Raw genomic sequence first — 25,200 nt, 5'->3', positions numbered from 1 at the left:
CCTCCCCTTTCTACCCACCCTCCAACATGGATCTAAATATGGATCCTATATTGGGGGTGTAGCCCCCCTCTCTAGACTGCAAGAGAAGATGACATTGGGGCGGAGGTGGGGCCAGCCACACTGGGCAAGAGCAGCCTCGGATGATGCTGCCTCCAAAAAGGTCCCTGTGTAAGTATGAGGTGGGTGGCTGAAATTTCTGAAATCCACATCTGAGATGACTGGGTGGAGTCATACATTTCCATCCTTCTGGGGTTAAGGACACAGCAAGGAAGACCATTTAGGGTGAAGTCACCGTTTATGGGAGTCTAAACTGTGACTTTGGCAAGGTGCAACATAAAAATGCTAATACGTGTTTATGCACTAAGCTGGAAATAATGCCAAGCCCCTCAGTTAAAAAAAACTGTCAAGAATTGCAGTTTCCTCGAGTCGGAGGAACTAAGTGAGCTGTTAACTGAGGACTGTAAACCTGCCACATGGCGACGTTGCTTTGGTTATTAAATAGAAATACCTGCTTTCTGTATGCATGCACTGTTGTTTACATGCCACTGAATTTCTAATTTCTGCAGGAGATTCTGGTGACTAGTGTGCCGTTTTCTCAATGTTCACAGTTATTATAACTTTAAATATTTTACCCATATCCTGTAACAATGTCATCCAAGTGTTCTTTAAGTGGTGGTGCTGAAAAACGCACCTGAAAATCGATAACATTGGAAAGGAAGTGAGATGTGATAAAACGTTATGAAGAAGGCCAAGCCACCGGCAGGAAATGCTGCACTGTTAATTTAGCAGAGAGTGCGTTATGAAATATTAGCGATAATGCCGGGAAAATAAAAAGCAGCATTAAGGCAAAAATATGCCACAATTGGAGTAATTTATGCAACCCATCCTTTCTACTTTGCATTCATTTCTCTGGCAAAATTAGTCAGGAATTATGCACGCTTTGAATTATGCAAGGTGTTCAGGACCACATGCTTTGCATAAAACGCAACTGCCCTGAGGTTCTCGGTGGGTGGAAGAATGAGTGACCGTATTCTAGGGTTATCTTAGGCCAGGCAGTTGTACCCTCCTGTCCTAGGTGGGGATGCAGTGACCTCATCTGTAAAATGGGGCCGTTGGACTGGCTTGTCTTTCTTTCCGTATTAGACTATGTCAAGACAGGCACCATTATATTTCTGCCCCAAAGGTGTCTTTTTCTGGACGGATCCCGCAGCTGATACCAAACTTGTCTTTATTAACTGTGAGGCTGGCCATTCAAACACCAGGTGCCAGAGAGGGTCTCTCACTCATCGGAATCCAGGTGGGATGAATCCTCGGAGGCAAGGTCTCTCCACCTTCACCCTAGAGTCACACAGACTTGCCCTGGGGGCCGGTGACAGGTGGGTGGGAGAAGAAAAGGCCCCCCGGGAGCAGGAGAAAGCCAGGTGCCATGGGGACCCAGCGCCACTGGAGGGCAGCACCAGCACACGGCTGAGGCTGCCTCTCCCGGAGCCCGGAAGGAGCTGGGTTCCGGGCGCCAGCGGTGCCCGGGTGAGCAGTTCACCCTCACGTCCCTGCTCTTATGAAGTTCCCATTCTCCTGGAGGAGACAAAATAAACGTGAACAAATGAACAAGTGTGCATTGTCAGGCAGCAAGTGTTGGGACACACAAGATAGTGATGGGGGTGGGGACACCGTTAAATAGGGGCCAGGGAGGCCTAACCCGGGAGGGGACAGCTGAGATGTCACTTGAGTGGGGAAAACAGCCCGAGATCTGAAGGTGTTCATGGAGAGGGGAAGGGGCCCCTAGAGGAGTCGGGGAAGCCTGGGTCCGGGAAGACGAGAACACTGAGGAACAGAGAAGCCGCGTAACTTAACCAGGGTCACAGAGCCGGTGAGCTGGGGACAGCGCCTGACAACGCCCGAGAGCCTTCCACGGCCCTGGTTTCTCCGACCTTCCTCTCTAAACAGGACCGTGACAGTGACAGTTCTGCCCCACTCCCCATTTCTGACCGCAGTCCCCATAAGGAAACAGGGCAGGGATCACTGGCTGTGAGCCCAGCAAGTCCCCTCCCGTGGCTTTCTCAGTTATTAAATAGAAGGGTGGGTCCCCCCACAACGCCGAAGCTCCCCTCTCTAAGCGTCCGCGGGCCGGGAACGCCTGAATTCTGGCTCCCGAGCACCTTCTTGTGGACAGTTTTGGAATCACACGCTCAGCGAGAAAGGGTCGTGGGAAAATGGTCTGTGCCAATTTCGGAGAGGCCAGTGGATTGGAAGGTATCACTGAGGGTGGGTGCACGGGTGTGTGTGTGCGTGTGTGTGTGTGTGTGTGTGTGTGTGTGTGTGTGCGTGCTGCTGTCTCCGAGCGGAGGGGCGTCTCCCACCGCGCCCGCGCCCCTCCCGACTGCTGCGGCGGAGTGTCCGCTCCCGCCCGCCCCGGAGCCCGCGGGGCCCGGCCAATACCTGGTCGGGGGCGCGCCGGGAGCAGCTGCAGCGCCCAGCGCCGGCTCCATCCTCGGGTCTGGAGTCAGGGTCGCCCGGGGCCCGCGGGTGGCGGCGGCGGCAGCAGCGGCGGCGGCGGCATCCTCCGCCTCCCGCGCCCTCCTCCTCGGCCTCCCTCCTCCCTCCTCTTCCTCCGACTCCGCGCGCGCCTCACGGGCCCCTCTTCATGGCCCGGGGGCGCGAGCCCGGGGCGGCTCGAGCAGCTGAGTGCGTTCTCTCCGGCCGGACGCGGGACCCGGGGCCGGGGCTCAGGGACCCGAGAGACGCCGGGACAGGGGCCGGGACCCGGAGCGCCGCAGCCCCGGGCGCCGGAGGAGAGCAGCAGCCGCAGGCACCAGAGCCTCTCGGAGCGCCCGCCCGCGTCCCCGAGCCAAGAGCAGCGGCGGCAGCGGCGGCTACAGCGCCGAGCGAGCGGCAGGCGCTGCGGTCCCGGCTCCACCCCCGAGCCGCCCGCCCCTTCTCCTCCCCACCCCTTCGGCGCGCGCCTTCCCGCCCCCCGCGCCGCTCCAGCCGCGAGCGCCCCGGACACCCACTCCGCAGCCAGGCTCCGGAGCCCGCCCCCACCCACCCGCCGGGGGCAGCCACGCCCACCACCTGGGCTTCGGGCGGCCGGCGGGCAAGGGCACCGGCTGTCTCTGGCACCTCTCCGCGTAACCTCCCTTCCCCTTACCCCCGAGGGCGCTGCTGGCCGGGCCGCCGAAGCCTTTCGTCCCCGAGCGCCCCCCGTCGCGGAAGTCCGGTTGGAGTCCCAGCCTGGCCCGTGGCCCAGCTGTCCTTTACCTCTTCCCCAGCCAGCGGCACAGAGGGACTTCAGAACCCAGAACTGAAGCCAACCACCTCTGTGTGCAATACCCTGACACACACCCCTAGCCCTTCCTCCTTCCCCGCCCCTCTGCTTCTCAAGTGTGGGGATGAATCATTTGTCCCCGCTGCAGTTGTCCCTCTTGGGCAGGGTCAGGGGGTGTCTTAATGGGACCTTAGAGTGGGTTTGCTGGCTGACCGTCTTCTAGGCCGCTCCTCCACCCTGCCCACCTTCTTCCTACCAGACTGCCCTGGCTTTCTAGGCGGCATTCTGGAGCCACCACTGCTTTTATGGGTGAGGGATGGGGACAGAGCTGGCCAGCCGAGCACCTTGGTCCTTTATCCTCTGCACAAATATTGACTGAGCATCCTCCACAGGCCTGGCCTGCGTGGGCACCGGGGACTGGTTGGTGAACCTCTCAGAGTGGAGTGGAGGAGAAGCAGGGTGCACGAGCAGAGCAGTATCATGTGATCAGTGGCCCCTGGGCTGGAGAGGACGGCCAGGAATCCCAGCTCTGCCACCACATCTGACATAACTGAGGCTGCCCACCCCAGTGGCCTGTTTCCTCATCCAGAGACTGGGAAGGTGCTTCGTCTGGCTGAACCTCTGATGCTCCTCAGTTCTGACCAAATGGTTATTTCTGAAGCAGAGGAGCAGTCAGCCTCCCTCTCCACCCGGAATCTCTGATTCCCGACTATAGCTCTCCATCACTCCTGGACTGGGGGGCAGAGAGCAGTGGATGGCTTGAAAACTCCAGGCATTCTGGGAAAGCCTCGTCCCCGATGTATGGACAAGCAGCTGCTGCCTCCATCCCACACAGCAGAATGGTTAGCACAGCAGTTTCCTGGGTCAGAGGAACCTGCTGTGTGTTTGCTGGGTGACTTTGTGTGAGTGATTCAGCCTCTCTGCGGCTCAGTTTCCTCATCCAGAAGACAGAGGTACTGGTCCTCACCCTGTAGGGCTGCTGGGAACACTGGATGGTAACGTGTGTAGAGCACTCAGCAGTGTCTGGCACGGGGGTGAGTACTTAATAATTGCACATTGTTGCGTTCAGGGTAGCCAGGAACAAACATTCACTCACTCGCCAAGAGGAGAACATGACAGCTGCACTTCCCTGGAGGACTGGGGTCTCAGGTCATCAAGAAAGTCTCCCTCTCTCCACCCAGAGCAGATGGTATGAAGGCCCTTGCCCCAAGGGTCCCACTAGACCAAATGGTCATTTATCTTGGTCACAATTGCAAACTCATAACTATAAACTCCTCTCCCCCATATCCACCCCCATCAAGCTGGAGGGGCTAATAGCACCTTCCAGTGCGCATTCCTGTAGCCATAGCACCTGGGATGGCAGAGTCAGTCCTCAGTCCCGACTCCAAGGCTACCAAGTCTGTTTCTCCACCTGCCTTGCCCCTCCCCACCCCCGCCCAGGGAGTGGCAGCGTACTGGGATGCCTAACAAGAGTGGTGCTGACCTTCCAAAAGCTAAGACTTCATGTTTCCAAATCGCGACTGTCCCTCTATAAAAAACCAAGCTCTAATAGCCTTGGGCTGAGCCATCAGAACCTTCCTTTTCACCCAGAGCTAATCCCTCCCCAAGTTTTCGGGCTGACAAGAATAGTCAGGGTTTAGAGAAATCTTTCTCTATCTTGCACTACCAGATCCAGCGCCTCATTTTTCAAATTCTGTTGTATTTCGGGTAGAGAGGAGGGAAAGTACATCGGGCTGACATGAAAAGATTGGTGTGGTTGTAATGTAAAGACAGGGAATTTGGGAAGTTTTTGAAGAACATTTAAACTCTAAAAATAGACAAAAGACCCGCTCTCAGAAACACTAGGATTCTGTCTCCAGTTTCCTGGAATCCCCCACTTGACAAACATGGGTGTTTTAGGAGCACCTATGGTGTGGATTGCACTGTGACAGGTGCCGTGAGGAAAAGGGGGAGGGGGAAACAGAAGCAAAGGGCTTGTGCTCAGGGAGTTTGAATCCTACACAATGAAGCAGCAAAGAAAAGTCACTGCAAATATAATCAAATACAAAAAAAATTTAGCCTTGGAAGTCAGAGGGAGGTGGAGCCTTGGAGGGTCATTCAGGGAGGGCTTCCTGGAGGAGGAGGGAGTTGAACTGAGGCTTAAGAGATGGTTGGAATGTAAAAAGGCAGAAGAGCAGGATAGCCTGTGAAAGGAAACAGCAGCTGGGTGGGCTCATTTATGGGACAGGAGGGAGATTAATATTAGTGGCTAATGTTTGAGGTCTCAAGATGGGCCAGGCACTGTGCTGTTTGCTTTGTGTGGATTATTTTATTTAACTCTCAAAACAACCCCTTGAAGTAACCAATGTCATTCCCGTTTTACAGATGAGGAAACTGAGAGCCGAAAAGGTTAAGCAACTTTCCCAAATTTACAGAGCGGGTGAGCAACAGCGCGCCATAGCAGTCTGGCTCCACGTTCCTGGGCACTCTGCTCTGCCACTCTGGCCAGCCTGACTCTAGTGGGGGCACCTGCAGGGAGGAGCTGGAGGTCAGGCAGTCTAGGGAGGCCAATGGCAGGTGGCAGGGCCTTCAGAAGTCCTCAGACAGAGGCGTTTCCTGAAATGCAGCCCCCTGGCCTTCCTAGGGAACTCTAAAAAATGAGATATTCCCTCTTCTCTCGTCCGCATGCAGGTCCCTGAGGTATTTGGAAATTTGTTAAGGAATTTGGGGGCTCAAGATTCTGGTTTTTAAATATCTTTCGACTGTCCATGTGGCGGCGATCTGTGCCACCCACCTTGTTATTTCAGTCTGTTCTGGGAGATGGATGGCCCAGGCTCTGATTTAAGATCTGCCGCGGCAATCCTCAATTTCCCATGTCTCATGGGGGACAGTGACAAGGCAGCAAGCACACGGAAGACGGCTTAGCTGTGCCCAGACTCCAGGCCCAAGAGCCCACAGCACTTGCAGAAAAAGTTCCAACCAGAAAAACCTGGGCAAAAACAGACAGGCCCAGCAGACCTTTCCCGCAGGTGATGTGGAAACCCATTCATCATAGAGCCGGAGGGGCCCCAGAGGTGAGCTGAACCAACTCCCTCATCTCACAGCTGGGCACACTGAGGCCCAGAGAAGTTGCATGACTTACCCAAGGCCATGCAGAAGTGAACTGAGCCTCCAACTGCATCTCCTTTTTCAGGAAAAGCCCTCTTACTTGCCTCCTATCCCCCAGTTCTGCCCTGTTCTGGATGAATTCCTCTTCTGGATGAATCAACCTCTCTGTTGTTGAAATAAAACAAAAAGGTGGGGGCCTTGCTTCTGCCAGCCACTGTACATATGATCCCATTTCCTCCTCTTACCATCCCCGTGGGTCAATGGGTCCGAGGTTGCCAGGCTTTGCCAGCTCATGGATTCGGAACACCGCATCTCACTGAAACCCCTCTCCTGCCCCACCAGGTCCTCCAGCCAAAGCCCCTTGAAAAGCTACTTCACCTACAAGGGTTTCTATAAATCCCTCAAAGGGACATTAAGTTACTCCCAGACCAACCTGTCACCTGCATTCACCTCTAGCATGTTCTCTGCTCCTGCTCTAAGAAACTGCCAGAGGCAAAGCAGCTACTTGAAGGAGTGCCTCATCCTAGCCTCACCAGGCTTCCCTCGTTATGTCCCTTGTTGGGGAGCTAATGTCCAGGCCAAGGGACAAGCCCTGATGCTCCCATAGCTCCAGGCTGAGGCCACCAGAAGCAGGGAGAATGGCATCTTCCCCAACACAGAGGCCCTTGGGCACCAGGGCCCCCAAAACATTGCCACAGTGTCCCAAGGCGTCTCTGCAAACAGCCTATCTGGCTTTGGCTGCAACCTCTAACCCCGGCCTCAAATCCAGGCCGAGAGGCCAGGGAGAAGGGCACCCTTCCCTGTTTATTCTTGGAGCCACAGAAAGTGCTCCTCCTTTCCCAGTTACAGAACCAAATCCCCCAGATAAATTAGAGGATGCCAGCAAATCCCGGCGGGGGAAAACAGAAACTAAGGGCTTGGAAGTAGCCATGCCAGGATTTGAACCCCTATCTTGTGACCCCGCCCCCTGCACAATACACCTGCTGCCCAAACTGCCCCAGCCACCCCAGGGTTCTTGGCCCTCCTGGGACTGGGAGGTGGGAAGGCAGGGAGTGGTCTGTGCTGGGGGAGATTTGGTCCTCGGCCCTCCTGGGACTGGTAGGTGGGAAGGCAGTGCGTGGTCTGTGCTGGGGGAGATTTGATCCTGGGCTCATCAAAGGAGGCTCCACACTCTGGGAGTTTCGTCTTCCTTCCTTTGGCCTCATGGGTCCAGTCCAGAGCTTGCCAAGGTGAGTCTCTTCCAAGCCCAAAGGTCTCGGGAGGAAGAAAAGATCAGAGGAAGCCAGGTGCCCCTTCCTTCTGAAGAAGGAGCCTGCTCCAGCTAGCCTTTGAGGAAGGGATTCAGCTTAGGAAGGCCCCCACCTCCCACTGCCCACCCGAACACACCTGGCACCAGGCTACATCCTGAGACACCCAGCCACAGGGCCATGAGGAGACAGACTGACCAAAAGCAAACAAGGCCAAAGACAGGCCCCCGACCCTGAATCTGATCTAAAAATATGACACAGTGAATATCTCACAGGGCCTGGGGTTGGGGAGGTGATGGGAGTTGGGGGCGGACTGCAGAACAGGATCGTGGGCTGCAATTAAAATTCCCATCCTGGGTAATTCCCGGGCCTCCGTGGGGCTGTTTCTATGGCAAGGGAGGCTGGCCCAGGGAAGGCAGGCTCCGTGCAGGGCTGAGCTCCCTCCTCTGCCCCTGCCCACAAAAGCCTCAGCCCTGGACCGGGCAGTCCCAAGCCAGATCTGTGAGCCAGCTCAGAATGGGGCAAGGTGCAGGCAGAGGCCCAGGAGACGGCCCCTGCTCCCAAACTCTGTGGGCAGGTGCCCAAACTGGCAGGGAAGGAAAGGAGGGACAGTGTCTGTGCCCAGGGAGCCACTCCGTGACATGTCCTAAAACAGTATGAAGCCACTAGGGCCCTGGCCCTGGAGCAGCCAGGTAGCAGGAAGGAAAAGTCAGGAAGAAACCTTCCATCCTCAGGAAGCGTGCTCCTTGTCTGATAAACCCTTCCCACCACCAAGCCCTTCAGTACCCCCACTGGCCTCCAGGCAAGGCTCCCCCTATCCTGCCTCCCGCCCACTCACCTCTCACACACCGTCACCCCTAGTCCTCACTCCCTCTTGCCCACGCGGGCTCACCACCTGCTGGACCCCAAGGCAGCCCTTTCTGCAGCCCTGGCTACTGCCAAGAAGGCTGGAGGCCCTTCTGGCGTGTTCCCTGCTGGCAGGTGGGGATGAGCAGGGCAGAGTGGGCACACATCTCCACAGGCAAACATCGGAGGTGGTAAGGTCAAGAGAGAGATGCCAGGGCTGTCCCTGAGGCCTCACCTCTCAGGAATCCTGCAGAAGCTCAGTGGGCTGGACAGATAACGTGTGATACCAGTACACAGAACTCCCGCATCTGGAGAGTCTGGCCTGCAGAGGTCACCACAGGTCCTGCCTCCTGGGGAGTGGTTCTGGAGCCTGGGTTCCCTGGGAGGGGGGCCTGCTTCCAGGTGGTTCCCCTGCAGGCTGCTTCCATGGGGCCCTCGGGCTGCCCATACTCATTCATCCTAGGAGGGGAGAGAAGGGGAGATAAGTGCATCTGATTTCACTTCCTTTCTCTCACCTAGTCCCCATTCCTGCTCTGCCCCCAGCCTCTCTGCTCCAAGTGCACCATCTGCAGGCGGTCCCAGCCCCTGGCATTCAGGAGCCAGTGGACAGCTTGGAGAATGGGAGGTGTCCTCAGGCACCCTGCCCAGCCCCAGCCTCAACTGGTGCTCTTTCCCTCCTCCCTCTGTGGAAGGAGGGGGAGTGGGTGTCCCCGCCAGGTGTGGTCAGCCCTTGGTCAGGAGCCCATGGGCACCTCCCACTAGACAGCCCAGCCCTGGTCAATGCCACACGGGCGGCTCTGGGAACTCAGCCCAGGAACAATGGGGCCATTCACTCAGCCTGGGCTTCACACAATGGCCCTCTTGGTCAATCTCCGTGGCTAGACGGTGTGTGAGTGAGAGTGAGTGTGTGTGTGTGTGTGTGTGTGTGTGTGTGTAAGAGACAGAGGGGAACTGGAGGTAACTAGAGAGCCCAAACAGAGGCAGGAGAAAGAGTAGCAACCAGGGATTTCATGATATTCATGCAGGTATCTATCCTATGTGCCAGGCACTGTACTGGGTACTTGCATTATCCTCACAACAGCCCTGTGAGTCAGTCCCAATGGAAGCCCCATTTTCAAGCTAAGGAAACCGAGGTAGGGTCATAGAAGTCAGGATAATAGGAACATCTTGGCGGTGGTATCCTCTAGTTTTATTTGGGTGGTGGTCCCATGGGTGCATACTTATGCAAACGTTCATTGTGCTGTCCACTGAAGAGTTGTCCATTTTGTTGTCTGTAAATTGCATTTCAGTAAAAAATAAAATAAAAATGATGTTGTATCAATTGAATTAAATATTACCCAGCCCTGGTTAATGAGGAAGCTCTTTGTATGCTAATATGCATCTCCAAGATACACTATTTAATGAAAAAGAGCAATGTGCAAAACATTGTTTTGCAGGTAGTATGCAAACACATATTTTATTTATTTACTTATTTATTTATTTATTTATTTTGAGACAGGGTCTGTCTGTCACCCGGGCTGGAATGCAGTCGTGAGATCACGGCTCACTGAAGCCTCAACATCCCGGGATCAAGTTATTCAAGTTACTCCTCCCATTCCTCCCATTTCAGCCTCCCGAATAGCTGAGCTCTTTTGTTTGTTTGTTTTTCTTTTTTGTTTTTGGTGAGATGTGGCTTTGCCATGTTGCCCAGGCTGGTCTCAAACTCTTGAGCTCAAGCAATCCTCCCACCTCAGCCGCCCAAAATGCTGTGATTACAGGCATGAACCACCATGCCCAGCCCTGCAAACGCATATTTTAAAATACCGTCTATATATACCTGCTTGTGCATGTAGATTATCTCCAGACAGACACGGAGAAACCACGCTTCCTCTGGAAGAGCAGCCACTGGCTGAGACAGAGGCAGGAGGAAGACTTTCCACGATATACCCTTTTTCTTAACCCATGGGAGTGTATTACTTATTCAAAAATTAAGTGAAATTAAAACATACAATAAAACAGTGCCTGAGTTGCCGATTCCAAAGCCGTTATATCAATTGCTTCAATGCACTTAATTCCAAAGCAAATGGCCTCTCCACTCGTCCCACTCCTTTCCAGCCCATCTCCCTTCCTCAGACCCAACCAAACTGCACCTGGTTGTGGCTGTCCAGCTGGGAAAGTTCATGGCTGGTCTCCACCATGGACCCTCCAGAACCCACTGCTGTCTGAGAGCCAGGCGGCTGGGCCAGAGCTAGAGCCCTCAAGAAGCTGTTAACCTCGAGAGCCAAGTGCCCCACTGGCTCCTGAATGCAGTGAGTGCCACAGGGTGGCTGACAACTCACTGGGACCTTCCAGCTTAGGGTGACTCCCCGGGTCCCCATGCAGCCCAGTGGTCTCCACCTTACTGTCACTGCCTCCCAGGCTCCCTCCATGGGTCAGCAGCCAAACCCAGCCCAGGCCCTGTCGTGAGGAAGATCCCAGGTCCAGAGGCATACAGAAAGTCAACTGTCAGGCAGTGAGTGCAGCGAGAGGCAGCCTACTAGAGGAATCCAAGGCTTTAGCTGACCACAGCTGAGCCTGTGGCTTCTCAAAAAGAGCCAGCTTGGTTTACAGTCCTGGGTTCAAATCCCAGTTCTGCCATTTCCTGGCCACCAGACCTCAGACAAGTAACTTCGTCTCATTGTGCCTCCATTTTCTCATCTACAAAATGAAAACAGTGACACCCACCTGTTGGGATTATTGTGCCAGGGAATGAGATGCTGATGACCCTAAGTCCTGAGCCTGTAGCAGAGTAGGTGAATCTGAAAGAGAAACACTCACCACCACTAAGAACCATGATCTAAGCAGAGTTTTAGAGCAGTTTACAAAGTGCTGCTTGGGCACAGCCTTCCAGAAGGAGGTGATCGAGAGGAAGGCCCTGCCCCAGCTGGGGCCCCAGGTCCCTCCTGGGCTCCTCCCTGCCTGTGAGTTGTCAAGAAGGGTGTTGACAGGCCAAGGGGGGCCCAGGATGTTGAAGGATTTGGGAATTCTATTGCGGGTCTTAGGGCTGAGGGGCTGTAAAGCTCCTGGCGCCAAGGGGCCATCTCCAGGTATCCAAGAGTTACCATGAAAATAATAATAATAATAACGGGAGTTTGGGAGGGCCGGGGTTCAGTGCAGTGCATCACCATCACCTACCTGGCTTTCCTTATCACACCAGAATTCCCTGGGGTGAAACTGAGCTGCTTTGAGCAAATCACCGAACCTCTGAGCCGTATCTGTGCAGACCCTGTGGACATCCACGCCTGCACTCTCTGTGGACTCTGTGGTGGCAGCAGTACCTGCCTCCCTCGCTCCCGGGGGTGGTGTCTCATTGCCCTCTGCAGCCCCCGCTCGGCCAACATGAAGGGTCACCTCTGTGTCTGGGTCTCATGGTGGATGTGGGAGAGGTGACGATACACAAGCAGCTGCCCCTGCCATGAAGGAGCTCCCAGGCCAGTGCGATGGGGGTGGGCAGGGGTGGGGCAGACAGGCCAGAAAGTAAGGAACCAGGCCACACGACAAATGCCAGAACCAAGGAGGAACCAAATACCCGGAGACCTAGAGGAAGGGATTTGTTCTACTCACAAAGGGAATCCCCTGCAGACCCCAAGTCCCCTGGCACTGGTCCACTTTGAGTGTCACATCAACTGCTCCTGTCACCCACAGGGCAGTCAGGGAGGAGGCAGGGAGGTGAGATAGACAGTAACATCTCTGTTCTGCAGGTGAGCACACCGAGGCTCAGAGAAGGCAGCTGGCTCAGAGCTAGAATGGAAGCCCAGAGTCCCAATGCCTGGGACCGGCTGCTCTTCAGCAGTCCTTTGGCCACTTAATACGTCCCCACCCCACAGCACACCTTTCCAGGTCACTGGCTGCACCTGGCCAGGCCCAGCTCCTTTTGTTTAGGTAAGAAACTCCTCACCACCCAGGGTCCTTCCATGGCAGGTGCAAACTATAAACAGGCCCTTGTCTGGGATGACTAGAGTCTCCACATACCCTAAAATAGCCCTGTCCCTCACCCCTACCCATGCCCCCACTCAAATCTGAACCAGAAATGCTGCCTCCAAAACGCCCCTGTAATGACTCATCCATCCAACAAGCACCACTGAGTGCCCCACCTCTGCCAGGTTCTCACTGGACCTGAGCATCCTGCAGAGCCTGCGAAGAACATGAGGACTCTGGAAGGTTGGGGGACACCAAACAGCCCATCCCCTAGGCATTCCAGAAAAGTTTTCCCTGGGGGCGAGTTCTCTCTGCCTATCTCCAAAATCATTCAACTATTATTACTCAACTATTTTCCAAGCGGTCCCAGAACACATCTGTCCTACAGGGTCTCTTCACATTAATGATAAACTCTTTTTCACTCTCTAACAGAAAGACATCTTTTTAAAGGGCAAAGCCTTCCAACCGCAGCCTGAAGAGGCCTGGGCCAGGCTGTGGAAACAGCAAAGAGGCACATTCCAGGGTGGCTGGGTGCCTCACTGGCTTCCTGCCCCACTTCTCGGGCAATAGTGGTAAGGACAGTCAAAGAGTGGCGACTGCTGGCCGGCCGGCAAGTGAGGGTGGAGGGAGGGATGGAGAGCCCCTGGCCTGGGGTCTAGCTCCCGGGGCAGAGGGAGAATGTCAGGGGCCTAAGACCCAAAGGAAGAGTATTTAAATAAGAGAGATCTTTGTGTTGCAGACACCTTCTTCAACCCACTGAACAGGTGGGGACCTAAGTCAATGACCCAATAACAGAGAAAATGCTGCCCCCCACCCCACCCTCCACTGCCCAAGTTCAAGAGAGCAGGCATGACTGACATTCCCTCTAATCCAGGGATATGTTGGGGGTAGGAAGCTGTGATGGTTAATATTGAGTGTCAACTTGATTGGATTGAAGGATGCAAAGTATTGTTCCTGGGCGTGTCTGTGACGGTGTTGCCAAACACCCTTTAACATTTGAGTCACTGGGAGAGGCAGACACACCCTCAGTCCGGGTGGGCACAATCTAATCAGCTGCCAGCGAGGCTAGAATAAAAGCAGACAGAAGACCGTGGAAAGACTAGACTGGCTAAGTCTTCCGGCCTCCATCTTTCTCCTGTGCTGAATGCTTCCTGTCCTCAAACATTAGACTCCAAGCTCCTCAGCTCTTGCACTCTTGGACTTACACCAGCGCTTTGCCAGCGCCTCTCAGGCCTTCGACCACAGACTGAAGGCTGCACTATCGGCTTCCCTACTTTTGAGGGTTTGGGACTTGGACTGGCTTCCTTGCTCCTCAGCTTGCAGATGGCCTATTACGGGACTTCACCCTCTGATTGTGTGAGTCAACCCTCCTAATAAACTCCTCTTGATATATGCATCTGTCCTATTAGTTCTGTCCCTCTAGAGAACCCTAATACAGAAGGGTTTCAGTTAGACCACAGGAGCAACCTTCTGACTGTGACCTAGAGAAAGGTACCCAGTGCCTTCCGAAGGAGGAGCAGCTTTTACCCAAGGCCTGGGCCTGCTACATGGATTTCCAAGTCAATCTGGCTGGAGGCAGAGGGGCACCCTAGCTCACCTTTAGAGTCCCTCCCCTTGGGGAAGAGGAGCCCCTAACAAGGAAGAGGGAAGCAACTGGCTCTTCTCACCCCCGCTCTGGGCCTGGTTTAAATGGGGGTGATATGGGGGAGGTAATAGCACGTACTTCAGAGGAGCAAGGGAGATAAATGTGTAAATAAAGCCTCTAAGAAAGTAACACGCACGTGGCAGATACTAAATAAACACTAGCTATTATTTTATTTTGTTTTATTTATTTTTTAATTTTTTTAGACGGAGTTTTGCTCTGTTGCCCAGGCGAGAGTGCAATGGCACCATCTCGGCTCACTGCAACCTCCGCCTCCTGGGTTCAAGCGATTCTCCTTCCTCAGCCTCCTGAATAGCTGGGATTACAGGTGTATACCACCACACCCAGCTAACTTTTGTATTTTTAGTAAAGACAGGGTTTCACCATGTTGGCCAGGCTGGTCTCGAACTTCTGACCTCAAATGATCCACCCATCTTGGCCTCCCAAAGTGCTGGGATTACAGGCGTGAGCCACCGCACCCCACCACTAGCTATTATTTTATTATTATGGTTTCAAGATCACCTGTGAAGGGTCCCTCTGCCAGCTCCTGCCCCTGTTCCCACAATTATTGACTCCCTCTGCCAACCAGTGATACCTCTGCTCAAACTTGGAAAACAAAAAAAACAAAAAAGAAACAGAAAAATCCTGGGTTCCTGGAAGGGCACTCCAGGTCTTGCTTGGAGATGTGCAAAGCCTTTGGAGCCAGAGGTGGAGACTGGAGGACACTGGCGGAGAGAGGAGACTTTGGCCTCCAGGGAGAGCTGCAGGCAGCAGATGAGGGATAGGGTTGGCCTCAGCAGGAGTGAGCAGAGAGAGGGGGTGCTCAGACAGGCTGGAAAGAAATCAGAGGGCTCATCAAAGCCAGGGGTGGACACAAACACATCCTACAGCCCCACAAGTACAGGCCCTTGTTTCAAATGTGTCTGGGATGTGAGGAGCAGCCTGGCAGAGGCACTCCTCACTTCCCAGACGGGGCGGCCGGGGAGAGATGCTCCTCACTTCCTAGATGGGGCGGCCGGGCAGAGGAGCTCCTCACTTCCCAGACAGGGCGGCCGGGCAGAGACGCTCCTCACTTCCCAGACAGGGTGGCCGGGCAGAGACGCTCCTCACTTTCCAGACGGGGTGGCCAGGCAGAGGTGCTCCTCACTTTCCAGACGATGGGCGGCTGGGCCGGAAGGAAGGAAGGAAGGAAGGAAGACTATTAGGAACTCTTAACGAAATTCAAGTCCTGGATGTGCTGCAGATGCATCCCAATAATCAGGGTGGCCTCAAAACCCTGTCTGTCCTCTGTTGCACTTTTAGAAATGGCCTGCGACATTCACTGAGTGAGATGGAATTCTTCTTCAAATATCCTCATTGATTTCTGCGGATACCCTTTGGGTGACACTCTGGAAATCTTGGATGAAATTTTGGAAGTAGAAAATAAAACCGAAGGCCACTGTCCATTCACAGATCGCACTCACTAGGTGATACACACAATCCTTTTCTCTTGTATTCCACTCCAGCTTGGTTATGGAAATTCGTGAAGCACAGACAATCATGGGGATGACAGCTGCGCAAGAAACGGCAGCGATGAACATCCGTACGTGGCATGTCGAGAGACTGTTCCACTCGGGATATTACTTGTAAGATAGGATGGACTGTAGAAGCGTGTACACGACACCACAGACAAAGGCCAAAAGAGCGCCCGCGTCATGAACCACTGGCACAGCTAACTCCTCAAAATCGGCGGCAAGGCACATTCCGAAACATGCCACCAATCCAAGCACTAAAGACACCAAGTTAAAAACAGGAGTGCTGAAAGAGCAGGTTTGATTTTGCTTCCCTACTATTTTATATCTTGTGTACACCGTGGCTGCACCAAGAAATGCAGAGAAGTTTATCATCAATCCAAAAATACCACTCTCTGGAGGTGGTGTTCCTGTATCACGGATGTAGGGGAGGAAGGGGTTGACGTGCCCGGACAGCACGGCGACCATGTAGGAGATAATGAAGGCTGCTGACGACCAGGTCATCAAGAGGCAGGGGACGAAAGCCATTCCCCTCAGGAAGCACAGCATCGCGCCGCCGACGGAGTGCTGCGTCCAGCGGGGCCGGGCGCCGGGTTGCTCTGGGCTGCCTGGAGGCGGCGGCCGGGCACTGACGGTCACGGACGGTGGGAGGGGAGGCTGGCTGTCCAGCCAGATTTGAGATTCTGTCTCAAAAAAAAAAAAAAAAAAAGAAAGAAAGAAAGTTGTTAGAACAGTCCTGGATAAAAAGGATGCTGCCTTAGTCCATTCCTGCTGCTATAAACAAAATACTTTAGACCAGATAATTTGTAAATTACAGAAATGTATTTCTTGCAGTTCTGGAGGTCAAGGTGCCGGTAGATTTGGTGTCTGGTGAGGGCTTGCTCTCTCCTTCCAAGATGACACCTCGTTCCTATACCCTCCAGAGGGGATGCAAGCTATGTCTTCACATGGCAGAAGGATGAGAAGGGCCAGGCAGCTCTCTGAAGCCTCTTTTTTTGAGACGGAGTTTTGCTCATGTTGCCCAGGCTGGAGTGCAATGGCACGATCTAGGCTCACTGCAACCTCCGCGTCCTAGGTTCAAGTGATTCTCCTGCCTCAGCCTCCTGAGTAGCTAGGATTACAGGCGTGAGCCACCATGCCCAGCTAATTTTTGTATTTTGAGTAGAGACGGGGTTTCACCATGTTGGCCAGGCTGGTCTTGAACTCTTGACCTCATGTGATCCGCCCACCTCAGCCTCCCAAAGTGCCGAGATTTCAGGCGTGAGCCACCACACCCAGCCTCTGAAGCCTCTTTTACAAGACCATTAATCCCATTCCCAAGGGAAGAACCCTCAGGACTTAATCAGTTCCCAAAAGGCCCCACCTGTTAATACCACCACAATGGGGATTAAGTTTCAGCGTGAATTTGGAGGGACACAAACATTCAAGCCTTAACAGATAGGTATTCATCTAACTGTATACTTTCATGGATGTAGTTTGCTATTTGTAATTTATACCTCAATAAAGTCGGATTAAAACAAAAAATAAATGATGGGAATCTGAGCAAAGACTGTGAAGGTTGAGGACCAAAGGAGGGGAAGAAAGAACTACCCAGGTGCTGTGATCACTCAGCCCGTAAACTGTCACGGGATAACCCAGGCTCCACCGAGGAGCTGGGATCACTCAGCTCATAAACTGTCACGGGATAACCCAGGCTCCGCCGAGGAGCTGGGATCACTCGGTCTGTAAACTGTCACGGGATAACCCAGGCTCCGGCGCCTCAGAGTCAGCCAGGTCGTTGCATCGTCCCCTCACGAACGTGTCAGACTTCAGAGTTGGAAAGGGCCTTCAGAGAATACATCAGTGTCCCAACAGGAAACAGAACTCTCTCAAATAGTTCAACTGAAGAGACCTTACTGAGGAAGTACTATTTACAGAAGGCCGGATTAAAGAAACCAAGAAGAATATTGAGAAACCCAGAGACTGCAAACTGCTGTGTATTAGTGTGTTGTCGCATTGCTATAAAGAAATACCTGAGACTGGGTTATTTATAAAGAAAAGATGCCCTGGGCGTGGTGGTTTATGCCTGTAATCCCAGCACTTTGAGAGGCCGAGGCAGGCAGATCACTTGAGGTCAGGAGTTTGAGACCAGCCTGGCCAACATGGTGAAACCCCATCTCTACTAAAAATATAGATATAGACATAGATATCTATATATAGATAGAGATATAGATATATATAAATTAGCCAGGAATGGTGGCAAGTGCCTGTCTCACTCAACAGATGGAGACTCCATCTAAGAGAAAAAAAAAACAAACTCTTGCCTCGGCGCCTGGGTGGCTTGCCGCCCACAGGGGTCTAAGGCTGGGCTGCTTTCCACAGCTTCTTTTGAGTTTGCCTCACTTTTTGCAGCCAGAAGTTGGGCAAAGGACACAGCCTGAGCCGGCTTTCCAGGTCATGGGAGGGAAGATTCTCATTCCAATCCACTTTCAACAGGTATTGAGCACTTGGTTTGTGCAGGCCCTGGCTGGGCACTGGGAACTGGACAGACAAGGTTCCAGTCCGGTGAGCAGCTTACATTCTGGGAGGGAGACCGGCAATAAACAAGCAGACAACTTCAACTTTCCATGAGTGCTAGCCAGCCCTGGGAGGCTCTGCTGCCAGAAGGAACGTCAAGGGCAAGTCCTGGGGCGGGAGACCCTTCTGGAGGAGGAGCAAGAAATCTGCTTCTGCAGCGCAGAGCCTGGGGAACGGCGAGGAGTGGCGCCGCTTGAGACGGGAGGGGCCGGAGGGTGTTCTTAACAGGTCACTTAAACTCTCTGGGGGAGAATCAGCCCGCATCATGGGATTATTCGAGGGTGGTTCAACCCTTAGCGCAGGGCCTGGCACGCTGTTCCGGTTTAGGGTCCAGAGCGCCCCCCACCCCTTCCCTGGCCTGCTATGGGGTGCGCGGGGGAGAGGGAGGAAAGACGAGCTCCAGGCCTGGGCGCCCCGGCACAATCATGACGATCTGGACAAGAGTGGGGATCCCCGGCTCTGCCCAGGCGGCCTAGGCAGCCCGCGTCTGGGGCCCCTCGCCAGCCCCGGGGCGGGAGGCGGCCTTCACAAGGGCGCTTTGTCCTGGCGGCGCCGGCAGGGCCGGGTCGGGCCACCTGGACTGAGAGTGGGGGAGTTGGGCGAAGGCTTCAGGTGCTCCGCGGCTCTGGGGCAGGTGTCGGCCGGCTCCGCCCCTATCCCCGGAGCAGGTGTCCCAGACCCCTGCGGCCGGCATTCCGGCCCCCTCCCCCTCCCTCGTGTCGAACTCCGGCCGCGCCTTTGATCCCGGGCCCGGGGACACGGGCCCCTCCCCTTGGGGAGTGAGGGGAGGAGACGCGGCCCCAGAGCGGGGGCAGGGCAGGGGGTCAGGGCAGGTAGCGGGGCCTGGGCCTTCGCGGGTGGCTGCTCCCGCTCCCCCAGCCCTCCCCGCGTCCTGGTGGGAAACTCAGCCCAGGAGGGGGCTTCGGGGGCTCCTCGCGGGCTGGGGAACCGTCGGATGCCGGGGCAGGGGGAGGGGCCAGGACCCCGGGGGGGTCACCCCGCCCCTTCACGCTCAGCCCGGCTGAAGTGAAACCTGAGCCCAGGTCGGGGGCGGGACCGGCCCGCGCCTCTCACCGGATCCCCGCACCCTGGCCGGCGGCTGCGAGCGCAGGGCCCAGCCCAGGAGCCGCTGGAGCAGGTGAGGGAGGCGGCTCGGCGCGAGCCGCACAACCCGGCCGTCGGGCCCCGCCGCCCAGGGCTGAGTCTCCCGTCTCGCCCCTCGGTCCGCAGGGCCTGCGATGGAGCCTGCAGCCCCGGGTCGCGCCCCTCCCTGAGCGCCCCCGTCGGCGGCCATGTTGCCCCGAGGGCGCCCCCGGGCGCTGGGGGCCGCCGCGCTGTTGCTGCTGCTGCTGCTGCTGCTGCTCGGATTCCTCGTGTTCGGTGGGGACCTGGGGTGTGAGCGCCGCGAGCCTGGCGGGCGAGCGGGGGCCCCGGGATGCTTCCCCGGCCCGCTCATGCCACGTGTCCCCGCAGACGGGAGGCTGCGGAGAGCCGCCGCCCTCGACGGAGACCCGGGGGCCGGCCCCGGGGACCACAACCGCTCCGGCTGCGGCCCAAAGCCGCCGCCGCCGCCGCCCAAGTGCGAGGTAGGTGCGCCCGGCCCTGGCGGCGGGAGTCCCGGGGGCGCCGCCCCCGAGCCCGGCCTCTTGGACGTCTGCGGGAATCACAGCAATTGGCGTCTGTCCGGCACTGGCCAGCCGGCTGGGGCGCACCTCGAACATGCAGCTCCTCTGCTCCCGACCTCAGTTTCCCCATTTGAAATGAAGGGTTGGCTCCTGCTGCGCCCTCCGCACACGGTTCCGGGCTCTGCTGCGGGGTGGGGCAGCTCAACGTGGGTCCTTACCGCCTCGCGGAGAGGGGGGGCCTGCTGCCGACCTGGGCGTCCCTCCCCAGCTCTTGCATGTGGCCATCGTGTGTGCGGGGCATAACTCCAGCCGAGACGTCATCACCCTGGTGAAGTCCATGCTCTTCTACAGGTACAGCCAGGTGTCCGTGGAGGAGGGTCAGGAGTGGGGAAGGGACAAAGCCCGGGACAGGCTGCTGGTCTCACAGCTTCAGCTTCCTCATCTGTGACTCGGGGACAGTGTCTCCTTCCTTCCTTGAAGGGCAGTTGTAAGAACATCCTGAGCTGGGCGTGGAAAAGCTCTTTGCAGATGGCGCTTCCATCTCGGCGCCCCTCGGGGTGGGGGCTGTCCCGTGTTGCTCCTGCTGGGGCCTCTCAGGCTTCCTCTCTGCCCACCCAAAAGGAAAAATCCACTGCACCTCCACTTGGTGACTGACGCCGTGGCCAGAAACATCCTGGAGACGCTCTTCCACACATGGATGGTGCCTGCCGTCCGTGTCAGCTTTTACCATGCCGATGAGCTCAAGGCAGGGGCCCAGCCCTTCCCCCTTCCCCTCAGCTGTGTCCACCTCTCTCCTCTCTCCAGGACCTGGTGGGGTTGGAGAAGAGAATCCTCAGTCCCATCCACCTACTGAAGCGCAAACCCCTCTCTTTTGGGGGTTTACCCCCCTCCTCTGTGTCACTCCAAGCATGTGTTCTGGTGCTCACAGGCCCCTCTCTGCCATCTCATCCCCTGCCTTTCCCCCACACAGCCCCAGGTCTCCTGGATTCCCAACAAGCACTACTCCGGCCTCTATGGGCTAATGAAGCTGGTGCTGCCCAGTGCCTTGCCCGCTGAGCTGGCCCGCGTCATTGTCCTGGACACGGATGTCACCTTCGCCTCTGACATCTCGGAGCTCTGGGCACTCTTTGCTCACTTTTCTGGTGAGAGGCCAGGGAGCCTGCCTGGCCTGCCCAGGACCCCTGCGTCTAGCCCTGAGCCCAGGTCCTGTGGCAGCCTCAGACAGCTCCCTTATGCCCTCCCCTCCCAGACACGCAGGCGATCGGTCTCGTGGAGAACCAGAGTGACTGGTACCTGGGCAACCTCTGGAAGAACCACAGGCCCTGGCCTGCCTTGGGCCGGGGATTTAACACAGGTGGGGATAGTGGCGAGGGGAGGCAGGCAGGGTGGTCTGCTGGTCCTTGGGCCCCTGGGGCTGGGTGGGGCAAAAAGTGCTAGGAAGTCCCCCAGGAAGAACATTGCTGTGAAAAGAACCCTGGATGAAGAGACAGGCAGCAGTTCCAACAGTCCTGTGTGTGCTGGATGACTTTGGCCAGCTCTCGTGCTCCCTCTGAGCCTGTTTTCTCATCCATTAAATGGGGGATAATTTTAGCAGCCCTGGGATCACCAAGTGTGAGAAGGCCACATGTGCTCTGTAAACTGGACGGCGCCTCCTCTTCACCCCGAAGATTGACTATTGACAGAAGTAGTCTACCAGCAAGCTGGGTGCAGTGGCTCAGGCTTGTAATTCCCGCACTTTGGGAGGCTAAGGTGGGAGAATCGCTTGAGCCCAGGAGTTCGAGAACAGCCTTGGCAACATAGTGAGACTCTTGTCTCTACAAACATTAAAAAATTGGCCGGGCGCGGTGGCTCACGCCTGTAATCCCAGCACTTTGGGAGGCTGAGGCGGGCGGATTACTTGAGGTCAGGAGTTCGAGACCAACCTGGCCAACATGGTAAAACCCCGTCTACACTAAAAATACAAAACTTAGCCAGGGGTGGTATCACGTACCTGTGATCCCAGCTACTTGGGAGGCTGAGGAGGGAGAATCACTTGAACCCAGGAGGCGGAGGTTGCAGTGAGCCGAGTTCACACCACTGTACTCCAGCCTTGGCAATAGAGCGAGACTCTATCTCATACATAAATAAGTAAATAAATAAAAAGAATAGGTGTGGTGCCTGCAGTCCCAGCTACTCGGTGGGGGTTGTGGTGGGGTGCTGAGGTGGGAGGTTTGCTTGAGCCTGGGAAGTCGAGGCTGCAGTGAGCCATGATTGTGCCACTGCACCACTGGGTGACAGAGCAAGACCCTGTCTCTAAAAAAACAAAACAAAACAAACAACAACAACAAAAAGCAAGTAGTAGTCTATGATCGTGTCTGAACAGTCAGAAAATACCAGTAAGTCACAAAACAAAGGACCTGCGTGACCCCCATGTCCCCCAGGAGCTGGCCGTCCCAGGTGGGCATGACAGCATCTCTTCATCAGCAGGTGTGATCCTGCTGCGGCTGGACCGGCTCCGACAGGCTGGCTGGGAGCAGATGTGGAGGCTGACGGCCAGGCGGGAGCTCCTTACCCTGCCTGCCACCTCACTGGCTGACCAGGTCTGAGGAAGCCTTGCCGGGTGGGGTGTGGCAGGCTGGGGGCTGGGATGTGATGGGTGTCTCTGCTCAGGACATCTTCAACGCTGTGATCAAGGAGCACCCGGGGCTAGTGCAGCGTCTGCCTTGTGTCTGGAATGTGCAGCTGTCAGATCACACACTGGCCGAGCGCTGCTACTCTGAGGCGTCTGACCTCAAGGTGAGTGGGACACGAGGCTGCGTGGTGGTGCGGGGCCATGGATGGGGACTCCTGCTCCCTGCTGCCATGGCCCCAACACCCTCCCGGGTCCAGGTGATCCACTGGAACTCACCAAAGAAGCTTCGGGTGAAGAACAAGCACGTGGAATTCTTCCGCAATTTCTACCTGACCTTCCTGGGGTACGATGGGAACCTACTGCGGAGAGAGCTCTTTGTGTGCCCCAGCCAGCCCCCGCCTGGTGCTGAGCAGGTGAGGAGCCACCTTCCCCTGCCCCTGTCTGCTTTGGTGGGACCCAGCCTTGTCTGGGGGATGCGTCGTTCTGCCCTATCCCCAGTCCTTCTCACCCCTTGCCCCCTCAGTTGCAGCAGGCCCTGGCACAACTGGATGAGGAAGACCCTTGCTTTGAGTTCCGGCAGCAGCAGCTCACTGTGCACCGTGTGCACGTCACTTTCCTGCCCCATGAACCGCCACCCCCCCGGCCTCACGACGTCACCCTTGTGGCCCAGCTGTCCATGGACCGGTGAGGGTGCAGAGGGCAGCCCAGGGGGTATGGCATGGGCTGGGGTTGGACACTTCTGAGAGGAGGTTCCATCTGGCAGCCTGATGCTGTGGTAGTGAGCTGCCTGTCCCTCAGGGAGTTCCAGAAGTTGGAGACATTGGATATAGTGGAAGGAGCTTGGGCTCTGGAGTCATTCAGATGCCCGGAGCTGCCCCTCAGTCGCTGTGGGACCATGGGCAAGTCTTCATATCTCTGGCCCCTAGTTTTCTCTCTCAAATGAGAAAGTACCCGCCTGGTGGGGGTAGTTGTGAAGATTCAATCAGACTGGCTGTAAAAGTATTTGAAGGGTGCTCAGTAAGTCACTTGAGGAGATAGCAGCAGCAGCTAACTGGGGAGGTTTTCCAGGCCTCCCTGAGCTCCTGTGCAAGAGGGGCAGAGCTGTGCTGACCTCCCTCTCCCCACAGGCTGCAGATGTTGGAAGCCCTGTGCAGGCACTGGCCTGGCCCCATGAGCCTGGCCTTGTACCTGACCGACGCAGAAGCTCAGCAGTTCCTGCATTTCGTCGAGGCCTCCCCAGTGCTTGCTGCCCGGCAGGACGTGGCTTACCACGTGGTGTACCGTGAGGGGCCCCTATACCCTGTCAACCAGCTTCGCAACGTGGCCTTGGCCCAGGCCCTCACGCCTTACGTCTTCCTCAGTGACATTGACTTCCTGCCTGCCTATTCGCTCTACGACTACCTCAGGTGGACCTGAGGGCAGGGAGGGGAACCGTATATGGGGTGGATGTGGACGGGGCACGTGTGGGACCCCAGGCTTCCATGTCCCTGCTCCTTTCTGGGCCTCAGTGGCCTCTGTCAAGTGGGGTTTGTATTAGGCTGTTTCTCTGGGCTGTCAACAGGGAGGCCAGGCCTGCCTCAGCAGCAGCTCCACCTGTGGTTGTGTCCACCCGTCGCATCGGGCAAGATGGCCCATGGTGGTCTGGTCCTATGGCTGATGCCCTGATGAGGGTCACTGGCCCAGTCCTAGAGGCCCCGCTCTTCTCCCCTGCTCATGGGTGCTCCTCCTCAGGGCCTCCATTGAGCAGCTGGGGCTGGGCAGCTGGCGCAAGGCAGCGCTGGTGGTGCCGGCATTCGAGACCCTGCACTACCGCTTCAGCTTCCCCCATTCCAAGGTGGAGCTGCTGGCCTCGCTGGATGTGGGCGCCCTCTACACCTTCAGGTAGGAGAGGCTACTTCTCTGCCCACTCCACTCACTTGCCCACACCGGCCCCCACTACCCACGAGCTCCTAGCCTCAGCCTGGCTCCCACCCGACCCTGCTGCACAGGTACCACGAGTGGCCCCGGGGCCACGCACCCACAGACTATGCCCGCTGGCGGGGAGCCCAGGCCCCGTACCGTGTGCAGTGGGCGCCCGACTATGAACCCTACGTGGTGGTGCCACGAGACTGTCCCCGCTATGACCCTCGCTTTGTGGGCTTCGGCTGGAACAAGGTGGCCCACACTGTGGAGCTGGATGCCCAGGTGAGGAGGGCACCTCGCTGCCACCACCTTTGACTGGAGCACCTCCAGGTCCAGGGAACTCATGACACCTGCATGGGAGACCACACCACTAGGTGACACTGTTAGAAATGTCCCCCTTCTGTAGAATTAAAATCATCTGCCCTTTGGCCCTCGCTTTAGCTCTCAGGGGCTACAGGGTAAGCCTGTTCTCTGGAGCTGCACCTTCCCCGCAGGCCAGGCAAGCCAGGCAGCCACTGCTCCTCTGCCCCACCCTGCAGGAGTATGAGCTGCTGGTGCTGCCTGAGGCCTTCACCATCCATCTGCCCCACGCTCCAAGCCTGGACATCTCCCGCTTCCGCTCCAGCCCCGCCTATCGTGACTGCCTCCAGGCCCTCAAGGACGAATTCCACCAGGACTTGTCCCGCCACCATGGGGCTGCTGCCCTCAAATACCTCCCGGCCCTGCGGCAGCCCCAGAGCCCTGCCTGAGGCTGAGGCTGGGCCGGCGCTGCCCCTCGTCTTAGCATTGGGCAGACACCAGGGCAACCTGCCCTCCGCCATCCCTCCTATTTAAATTAAAGGTCTCTGGGAAGGGCTGGGGCGGAGCATCTGTGGGGTGGGGTCTTCCCCTTGCTGCTATTGTATGGCTGGGGACTGGTCTCCCTCTGCCCCAGCCAGTTTGGGGCTGGTTCCCCCATCTTGAATTGTTCAT

At 56.3% G+C, this 25,200-nt stretch overlaps 1 protein-coding gene, 1 long non-coding RNA gene and 1 pseudogene across 3 annotated transcripts; 2 read left to right on the top strand and 1 right to left on the bottom strand.

Moving 5' to 3' along the window:
- The first annotated feature begins 3,097 nt into the window (after positions 1-3,097).
- LOC134736864 (uncharacterized) lies at positions 3,098-6,884 on the top strand. The gene is made up of 3 exons (XR_010121269.1): positions 3,098-4,299; positions 5,630-5,684; positions 5,936-6,884. It is a non-coding gene; the product is annotated as an uncharacterized lncRNA (long non-coding RNA).
- Positions 6,885-15,245: 8,361 nt separating this feature from the next.
- LOC129484186 (DNA damage-regulated autophagy modulator protein 1-like) lies at positions 15,246-16,167 on the bottom strand (annotated as a pseudogene).
- Positions 16,168-19,218: 3,051 nt separating this feature from the next.
- On the top strand, positions 19,219-25,072 carry LARGE2 (LARGE xylosyl- and glucuronyltransferase 2). 2 transcript variants are annotated; one of them, XM_055281803.2, is made up of 14 exons: positions 19,219-19,470; positions 19,564-19,676; positions 19,984-20,066; positions 20,337-20,460; positions 20,686-20,857; positions 20,965-21,069; positions 22,182-22,294; positions 22,365-22,490; positions 22,584-22,739; positions 22,850-23,010; positions 23,454-23,732; positions 24,058-24,207; positions 24,315-24,510; positions 24,768-25,072. In XM_055281803.2, exons 1-14 carry the CDS (start codon positions 19,383-19,385, stop codon positions 24,975-24,977), a joined length of 2,076 nt encoding a protein of 691 aa, XP_055137778.1. In that variant the 5' UTR covers positions 19,219-19,382; the 3' UTR covers positions 24,978-25,072. The 2 variants fall into 2 exon arrangements, with proteins under 2 accessions (XP_055137778.1, XP_055137777.1); XM_055281802.2 differs by having other exon boundaries at positions 19,219-19,676.
- The last annotated feature ends 128 nt before the right edge of the window (positions 25,073-25,200 follow it).

Source organism: Symphalangus syndactylus, chromosome 6, assembly GCF_028878055.3.
Source record: "Symphalangus syndactylus isolate Jambi chromosome 6, NHGRI_mSymSyn1-v2.1_pri, whole genome shotgun sequence".
NCBI classification, from domain to species: Eukaryota; Metazoa; Chordata; class Mammalia; order Primates; family Hylobatidae; genus Symphalangus; species Symphalangus syndactylus.
Note: the sequence above shows the minus strand (reverse complement) of the source record. Positions and strands in the feature narration are given on the sequence as shown.